The sequence below is a fragment of the Miscanthus floridulus genome, chromosome 7, assembly GCF_019320115.1.
Source record: "Miscanthus floridulus cultivar M001 chromosome 7, ASM1932011v1, whole genome shotgun sequence".
Lineage (NCBI taxonomy): Eukaryota > Viridiplantae > Streptophyta > Magnoliopsida > Poales > Poaceae > Miscanthus > Miscanthus floridulus.
Genome location: NC_089586.1, coordinates 91190709 through 91200084, shown reverse-complemented (window position 1 = coordinate 91200084; position 9376 = coordinate 91190709). Strand labels below are relative to the sequence as shown.

The following is a 9376-nucleotide window of genomic DNA, read 5'->3' as shown; positions in this document are numbered from 1 at the left end:
CTACTTCAACACGGTCGACTACGTTCTGCGCGGGATCATTGAGTAATTTTCTTGCACAATCCTGTTCTTGTTGCCTGTTTACATGTTTTATACGCTTGCATCATTGTTTATTTATGGGTTTTTTCTTCAAATAAAATATAGAATGTATTTTAAGCACATATTTTCAACAGAGGCACCTGAGCCGGAGCCCGCGCACGGAGAGTTGCCCGCCAGGGCGGCGCCGCGCCGCCGCGCCGCCGGCGCTAGGAGAGTTTGAAAGCTGCAGGTCCTGTCCATCGGAGTCCGCGCTTGCCAGGGAGCTACCACGCCAGAGCCCGCCCATGGCGAGTGCGCCCGCAAGGGGGCTGCCGCTCCGCCGGCGCCTCGAGAAGGAGGTTCCTGAGGCGTAAAAATACTGTTGTACCCTTCAAAAATTTAATTAGAAACCGTCCACGTAATTTTGGTTCAGGTTCATAACCTAAGTTTCTCTATATTGATTCTTTATATTTTATAACCATAAGATCTATCTAAATGAATGGCTCTTCTTTTTTCGGAGCACAGTAAAATTTCACTTGTAGTTAGAAGGAGAAATTTGCTGCACTGATTTTGTCCGTAGTCTTTTTGAGTTTCCACCGCCTGATGATCAAGTCCCCTCGCCATAAATAGTTCACTAGTCCAGCAATAAGCAAGTGCAAGAACAGCTCAGAGAACACAATGTTGTTCTAGTACTGTAAGGATAAAAGAACCTATTCTCCTTCAATAAATTAACATTTCCACAACCGTGATGTTCATAGATACACACAGAAAATTGTGTCCATGTACGTCAAAAACAAAATGCAGATACGTAGCACACACCATGTGCCAGAACCAGTTGCCATCAGCCACAAGGCTCTGGAACAGACTGTAGTAATGTACGGCCAAAAAGATCGCTCACTGGGAGCAGGAAACACATAAACAGAACACGCTAAGAAATCACTGATCATAACGTAGCAGCACACTGGCCGGATCCATGTCACACCTGCAGCTGCAGCTGCAGGCTGCAGGTTGCAGAATGCATCCACCATGTCGATGCAGTTCAGCGCAGTCGGTCTAGGAGCCGCCTTCCACTCTCTTCCTGAACATGATCCTGCCCAGCAGGCTCGTACTGCGCTTCTTCTTCCTCTTCGGGTCAGCGGAAACATCCTCCTGCCGCGGCGGCGCGGCGGCGAACACAGGATGGACGACGATCTGCATCGAATCCTTGTCGCTAGCGCCGGTGTTGTCCTCCTGCTGTCGCTGCGCTGCGCTCCTCCTCGGCGTGGCACAGACCTCACCTTCGTCTTTCTTGGACAGCGCTTGTTGCTTGGGTGTGGTGGGAGACATGGAGACCTCGGCGTCGGCGAACTCCTCGGCGAGGATGCTCGCGAGCGACTGCGGATTGTAGTCGGACGCCGCGGAGCTCGGCCTGGGGTTGCAGATGGAGCTGTCTACAGGACCTGAAGTTTTTGGCATCTTTAGAGCTTGCAGCTGCTTGCTCAGAATCGTGATCGTCTCCTGGCACTCGGCGAGCTTGTCAGCTGCTGCGAGGATCTCTGAGTTCTGCAGTGAATGCTGATGTTGTGAGTTCAGTTCCTGATGATGATATACTGAATATTGTTACTACTACTATACTATTTTCCTGTAAGAATGTATAGCAAGGACACCATAACTTACTGTTGCTAAATGACTTTCCTCTTGAGCTGCCCTATGTTCCACACCTGCCTCAGCAGCAGGGCTGCATGATGAAGAATGTACGTTAAATTTTTAAAGTGTTGGAAATAGCTTTTTTTTTTTTAAACATGAGTAGTCAACGTAGCGACATATAAATTACCTTTGTATCTCACAGAATGCAGATTTTCTTCCTGGAAGGATACTATCATCCTGGGCTTGTATAACATGTATCGGTTCTGTATCAGGCTTCTGTAGATGATTGACCATAATCTGGCTTTCAACTGACTGAACTGGTACTTCCCCTGCCTCTGTCTGAATAGCTGAAGTTGCTGCTGGTTTAGCACTTTCAGTGTTATGTGTACCATTTGCGGTAACTGTACTCGATGGCTTAACTCCATCAAAATTCTCTGCATTAGTGTTCAAACTGTCAGTCTCATCTTGATCTGAGAAGTATTGGGTCACTATAAACTTTAGGATGAGGCAAACCTCATCTATGAACTTTCCAAGGTTACATTTCCCTTCTAGTAGGTCATGACAGACCTGAACCAGGTGCTCAAAGCATCGAAATAGTTCAGACTTGTTGTTCAAGAGAACTCTTGATCTTGCAACGTTGTCTTCTGCATATGTGCGGATCATGGAAGTGATTTCCTCAACCATGTTTCTCACCGCCTTCTCTATTTCAGACCGGTCATTCAGTACATCTGAATCATCTGTCTTGGCAGAAATAGCTGTCTGATCCAATGCTTGACTTATCTGTTCAATAATAGTTTCAACACTTTCCCCACTTGCTTCATGCTTGTGCACAACTAGTTCCCAGATATTCTTAACCTTTTCAGGATGGCCGTTGGACATTCTACCATCCAGGACAGGACCATTGCCATTCTGTTCTTGCATTACCAGTCCTGTATCCACCTTCTTCGGAGATGCACGTTGCGCATTGCGCTTTTGATCACCTGACACCATCTCCAGCTTCTCAATCTCAGCGAAATCATCGAGCAAGATCATCTCAGATGAAGATGATGCCATGATGGACGCACCGTTCTGGTTGCCTGACCTGAACTTGTCCAATTCAGAAATCAGAGCAGAAGCCCAGGATTCAGACTGACTGTTGGCGTCACTCAGCTGCCTGTTCTCCTCCGACAGCTCCTTGAGCTGCCTCTGAGCCACCGTCAGCTTGCAGGCCTCGTCGGCGTACTTCATCTGCACGAACTGCAGCTCGCTCTCCCTCTTGGCGAACGCCTGCTTCAGCGCCCTGTTCTCGTCCTCTACGGCGCGGAGCTTGAACGCGTAGCCGTCGGCGTCCGAGATGGAGCGCCGCGGCGACGTGGTCCGCGGCGAGAACGGCGCGACGACCGACCGCGGCGAGGAGAGCGTAGCGGGACGCGGCCGCCTCGGGCTGCCTGATGTGGGGGTCTGCGTCGGCTGCTGATCGACCTCGTCCCTCATCTTGGCGATCGCCGCCGGCCCGGGGAGGCGCTTGCGGACCATGGCGCGCAGCCGCTGGCACTCGGCCTCCAGCTCCGCAATCCGCTTCAGGTGCTCCGCCTGCTGCCGGCGCGCGGCGTCGACGGACTTGAGGTCGTACTCCCGCTCCTGGCCCCGGACCTCCAGCTCCTTCTGGAGCATGCGCACCTCGTACTGCAACGACCCGGCTTGCTTCTGCGCCGACTCTAGCCTCGCCGTCGCGTCGGCGAGCTTGCCCCCAGTGGCCGCCGCGGACTCCCTCAGCTCCCCGATCAGCGCGTCCTTGGAGTCAGCGGCCTTGGAGAGGTGGTTGTTCTCAGCGGCGAGCTTCGCGACCTTCTTGTTCGCGTCCTCCAGCTTCTGCTGGAGCTCGCGCACTTTCTTCTTCTCGGAGGATATCTCGTTGGCCGCCTCCACGATGATCTGCTCCCGCTCTTCCCTTGCAATGACCAGCCGCTCCATGCAGGATCTCAGAGCTTCTCCCATTTCAGTCATTGTTACCTTGATGCTTGCTTCTCCAGATTATCCCTTGAAAATAATCACTGAGTAGTAGTAAGCATTGTTAGCTCAACCTGAGCAACAAGGATATTCAGCAAAAAGTTTCTGCAGAAACCAAGAATCTGTGGGAAGTAAACAAAAAATTTACGTTAGCAACTTCTGTCAGAACTATGTGTTGTTGGCCAAGCCAATTAGGTTTGCATGATGCTCTTTGCTTATGTATGAACCCCCAACAACAACTGCACTAGTTTGGTTCTCACGTTTTGCCAACCAGCTGCTAAAGATAACGCTTAGAACTACTTTTCAGCCGGTTTCTGATGGATAAGTCTATGTGGTCTTTGTGGGGCTGCAGCAGTTTTTTGTGGGGCTGCAGTAGCATGGTGGTCTTGCTGTCCATCAAGGACAGCATCCTTGACTGGCTAGGACAACATCTTAGTATCTAGGACTAGCATCTAGGACAGCATCTTAGACTAGCATCTTTGTATATGCTTGGCTGGCTAGCAGTCTATAAATATGTATCCCTAACCCCTCAGGTTGGCATAGCATTTGTGTGAGAAATAAACTAGAAAATTACCCCAACTCCTAGTGTTATCCTCTCTCAATGAGAGTAAGAATTCTGCTACTGTCAAGAGTAAGAATTTAGCGACTAACAAATGGTATCAGAGCCGTACTATCCTGTAGCATGAGCATCTCCTGCTCACCTCCTTTCCTAGCCGCGCAACAGCCCCAGCTGGGAGCAGCAGCACCTCCGGCCGCTCCGGCTCACTCCTCTCCCTCTGCGCAGACAAGCAGCAGCTCGTCTGAAGCAGCCCTCTCCCCACGCAGCAGTCCCCGGTAGCGCGTCATGTCCGCAGGGCAGTCTCAGCGCTCGGTCGCCTCGAGCACGCGGCGTCGGCAGGAGGCTGAACTTGCTGCGGCAGAGGAACGCGAGCGAGCGACGACAGAGACCACTGCGGCGGCGGCAAGCGCGTCGAGGCTGGCAGTGGCGGAGCTGGCAGCAGCCAGAGCGGAGGCGGAAGCAGCAGCGGCGACAAATGCAGCGCGTGCGGCGGCAGCAGAGGTCAAGGCTCTGCACGGCAGCATCAGCAGCTCCATTTCTGCTGACGACAGCGTCGACGCGGACCTCGAGCTGCTGAGGAGGGAGGCAGGACGAGCGCGGGCGGCGCAGTGGGCAGCCGCGCACGCCCACGAGCGCGGCGGCAGCCCAGACAGACGCGGACGCACCGGCGGCGCTCCTGGAGGAGGCGCGCACGGCGGTGGCACTCCTAGAGGAGGCGCGCACGGCGATGGCGCTCCTGGAGGAGGCGCGCACGGCGATGGCGCTCCTGAAGGAGGCGCGCACGGCGGTGGCGCTCTTAGAGGAGGCGCGCACGGCAACGGTGGCGGATGGGTCGATGGAGAGCACGGTCTTCACAGGCAGCGTGACTCTCTCTCCCCCCGGATCGGTACCGTGGTTACCACGGGCTTTAGGCTGTTGTCAGGGACGTCGACCCCGGCGGTGGGTGGTCTACCCTCACTAAGACCAACTACGTCGAGTGGGCTGCGGTGATGAGGGTAACGCTCCAGATGCGGCCCACGTGGGAGACAGTCCGGTACGGCGACGTCGACTAAGACCAGGATCGAAGGACGCTGGATGCCCTCATCGCTGCAGTCCCGTCCGAGATGCAGTTCTCCCTTACCAACAAGCGGACTACCAAGGAGGCTTGGGACGCCATCGCTGCAGCACGCATCGGTAGCGACCGCGCCTGCAAGTCCACACTGCAGGCACTTCGCAAGGAGTGGGAGAACCTGGCCTTCAAGCCAGGTGAGGACGTTGATGACTTTGCTCTCCGTCTCAATACTCTGTTGCAGAAGATGGTGCAGTTCGACAATGACACCTACGACGAGGAGAGAGTTGTGGAAAAGCTCTTCCGCTACGTCCCCGAGAAGTACAAGCAGATGGCTCGCTCGATCGAGTCCCTGCTGGATCTCTCCACGATGTTGATCGAGGAGGTGATAGGTCGTCTCAAGGTCGTCGACAGCGATGAGCCACAGTCTCTCTCGGGGCCCATCATCACTGGCGGGAAGCTCCTTCTCACTCGAGAGCAGTGGGATGCCTGCCAAGGTGACCGAAAGAAGGGGGAGTCTTCTTCTGCGACAGGCGGCCGCAAGCGTGGCAAGGCACGCAAGGCACGCAGAGACACCCAGGCCGAGGCGCGAGGACGTGCCGAGGGTGATGCCCATAGAGGCGCCCAGGGCGGCGCCGCCGGCAAGCACAAGCTGGCACGAGACGACACCTGCCGCAACTGCGGCCAGCTTGGCCATTGGGCCAAGGACTGTCGACAGCCACGACGTGGCCAGGCCCACGTTGCATAGGCGGAGGAGGAGGAGCCGGCTCTGTTCATGGCACATGCAAGCATCGAGCTACCTCCAGCGACACCGGTCGCAGCGGCTCTCCTCCACCTTGACGAGCCAAAAGCACACGCCCTCCTCGGCGACAGCTCCGACAACGACAAGACTAACGGGTGGTGCCTCGACACCGGCGCCACCCATCACATGACCGGTCGACGGGAGTTCTTCACCGAGCTTGACTCTAGCGTCCGAGGCTCCGTCAAGTTTGGGGATGCCTCCGGCGTGGATATCAAGGGCGTCGGCTCCGTTATCTTCACCGCCGTGTCTGGTGAGCACAGGCTGCTCACCGGAGTCTACTACATCCCCGCGTTGAGGAACTCTATCATCAGCTTGGGACAGCTGGATGAGAACGGTTCGTGCATGGTGGTTGAGGATGGAGTCATGAGGATTTGGGATCGCCGTCGTCGCCTTCTTGCCAAGGTATCCAGAAGCGCAAATCGACTCTACGTTCTTAACGTGCAGGTGGCATAACCCCTCTGTCTGGCTGCTCGTCGGGACAACGAGGCGTGGCAGTGGCACGAGCGCTTCGGGCACCTTCACTTCGAGGCCCTAAAGCGGCTCAGTGCCACAGAGATGGTGCGAGGCCTGCCGTGCCTCAACCATGTGGAGCAGCTCTGCGACGTCTACGTGTTGACGAAGCAGAGGCGACTCCCCTTTCCCCCAGCGGGCGAGCTTTCAAGCCAAGGAGAGGCTCGAGCTTGTGCATGGGGACTTGTGTGGCCCGGTAACACCGGCCACACCGGAAGGACGACGCTACTTTCTGCTGCTCGTTGATGACCTCTCCCGCTACATGTGGGTGATGGTCCTCAGCAGCAAGAGAGAGGCTGCGGACGCCATCAGGCGCACGCAGGCTGCTGCGAAGGCGGAGTGTGGCCGCAAGCTGCGCGTGCTGCGCACCGACAACGGCGGTGAATTCACGACGGCTGAATTCGCATCGTACTGCGCTGATGAGGACATTCAGCGCCACTACTCCGCACCGTATAGCCCGCAGCAGAACGGCATCGTCGAGCGGCGCAACCAGACGGTTGTGGGGATGGCTCGGGCCCTTCTCAAGCAGAGGGGGATGCCGGCTGTCTTCTGGGGAGAGGCGGTGGTGTCAGTTGTCTACATCCTCAACCGCTCGCCTACTAAGGTGCTCGACGGCAGGACGCCGTACGAGGCTTGGCATGGGCGCAAGCCGGCGGTCTTCCACTTATAGGTCTTTAGCTGCCTCGCGTTCGCCAAGGAGCTTGGCCACATCAGCAAGCTCGACGATAGGAGCACTCCGGGAGTGTTCATTGGCTACGCGGAGGGCTCGAAGGCCTACCGCATCCTCGATCCGAAGACAGCGTGTGCGCACGGCGCGCGACGTTGTGTTCGATGAAGGACGAGGATGGGCGTGGGATAAGGCAGTGGCAAAGAACCTCGTTTTCCATGAACGGAGTAAGCACATCCGGGTGAGGTACCACTTCATCCGAGGCTGTTTGGAGGAGGGAGCATCAAGGCGAGCTACATCAACATCAAGGACCAGCTTGCGGACCTGCTTACCAAGCCTCTTGGGAGGATCAAGTTTCTTGAACTCTGCTCCAGGATCGGGATAGTTCAACTTTCCCACAAGACGACGCACAAGACTTAGGGGAAGAATGATGGATAAGTCTCTGTAGTTTTTGCGGGGCTGCAGCAGTTTTTTATGGGGCTGCAGCAGCATGGTGGTCTTGCTGCCCATGGTGGTTTTGCTGCCCATCAAGGACAGCATCCTTGACTGGCTAGGACAGCATCTTAGCATCTAGGACAGCATCTAGGACTAGCATCTAGGACAACATCTAGGACAGCATCTTAGACTATCATCTTGGCATATGCTTGGCTAGCTAGCAACCTATAAATATGTATCCCCAACCCCTCAGGTTGGCATGACATTTGTGTGAGAAATAAACCAGAAAATTGCCCCAACTCCTAGTGTCATCCTCTCTCGATGAGAGTAAGAATTCTGCGACTGCCAAGAGTAAGAATTCAGCGACTAACAGTTTCAGCTTATTCTTCCTCCCAAAACACTATTGAACCAGCCGAAAAACGTACCAGCCGAACAGGCCCCCTAGAACTGAACAGTTCTACATTCCATCCACCAAAGCTTTTTGTAAAGGAGAAATAGAAATGTGTGTGTTCTGAAGCAACCGCTACTGGTTGACGTGTCTCATTCCGAAGAAAAAAAAACTTGCTGTTAACTGAACTCTGTCGTCAGGAGCGTTGAACATTAGTTCCTCTCAAATTTTCATCACCAAACCAAAGTTGTAACAGAACTAAAGTATGCTTTTGTACTGTTGGGTCGTACTGAACCCTGTCTGTCGTTTATATTCAAAAGTACGATGATCATCTAAACCCATGGTCCATAATTTGATATTGACTGTCCAATTTAAGACCGATGAAACTGCTGATGTTCTAACAACTGCCTATTTGTTTGAGTTCACCACAAAACTGTAAGATTACATTAGCTAAAGACTGAAGTAACGAAAATGTAACGATGAAGAAACAAACTGGAAACCTGATAAAGTGTATCAACTGAATTTGACGAACACATGATGCAGTAATCTAGTTGCAAAACTGAAACTCAGCATTCGAACAACTCGAAACAGAAAGAGCAAGGCCGTTCGCTGGTCTGGAACCAACCAGCCGGCCGGCTGAATACCCTCACAATTTACTGTTCATCAAACCAGCCGAACAATGTTTTTCTCTCACAACAAACCAGCCGGAACAGTATTTTTCAGCCAAGTTTCAGACCAGCGAACGGTTGCGAAGCAACAGAACCAAATTAAGCGATAAGAGTCCAGTACCTGGTTGATCAGGCTATGCAATTCGTCAGCCACCGCAGGGATGCATAGCTAGCTTCTCAGTCAAGGTACCACGACAGGAGCAGGAAGCAAGAACTGAACTGGCGACTGGCGAGTGGAAACCTCACTCGCTCAGTAGGCAGCTTGGCTGCTAAGGTGCAAGCGGTACCGGCAGTTTGGTCGGTGTTCCATGCCTTGGAGGGGCTGCAGTTGCAGGAGTGGAGCCTGTTGATGAGGAAGGCGTCAAGGGGGGCAGCGCGGGTGGCGCTTTCGCTTGGCGGGAAGCGGACGGAGGAGTCAGGGAAGACGCGGAAGCCTGGTGGTTCAGGCATGCTGTCAGAAGGACTGGGAGCTGGAGCAGTTGGGCTGTTTAGTCCTGGCCTAGTACATCGTTACGACCAGCCGTGGCTTCCACACACACATACACACACACACCCCGCCGGGACATGTGACACGGCTGCTCGCCTGCCTGCTCTGCTGGCGGATCAGGATAACCAGTTTGCACGCGACGAGTAGAATTTGTTATTAATTTCATTTTTTTTCTCTAGAAA

The 9376-nt window shown here is 54.1% G+C and overlaps 1 protein-coding gene across 3 annotated transcripts; it reads right to left on the bottom strand.

Moving 5' to 3' along the window:
* Positions 1-776: 776 nt before the first annotated feature.
* LOC136463798 (filament-like plant protein 7) lies at positions 777-9155 on the bottom strand. 3 transcript variants are annotated; one of them, XM_066462780.1, is made up of 4 exons: positions 8829-9155; positions 1829-3752; positions 1672-1732; positions 777-1569 (listed from the first exon to the last, which is right to left on the bottom strand). In XM_066462780.1, the coding sequence occupies exons 2-4, from the start codon at positions 3625-3627 to the stop codon at positions 1069-1071; spliced, it is 2361 nt and encodes a 786-aa protein (XP_066318877.1). In that variant the 5' UTR covers positions 3628-3752; positions 8829-9155; the 3' UTR covers positions 777-1068. The 3 variants fall into 3 exon arrangements, with proteins under 3 accessions (XP_066318877.1, XP_066318876.1, XP_066318878.1); XM_066462779.1 differs by having other exon boundaries at positions 1829-3674; XM_066462781.1 differs by having other exon boundaries at positions 777-1557; positions 1829-3674; positions 8829-9153.
* Between the last annotated feature and the right edge of the window lie 221 nt (positions 9156-9376).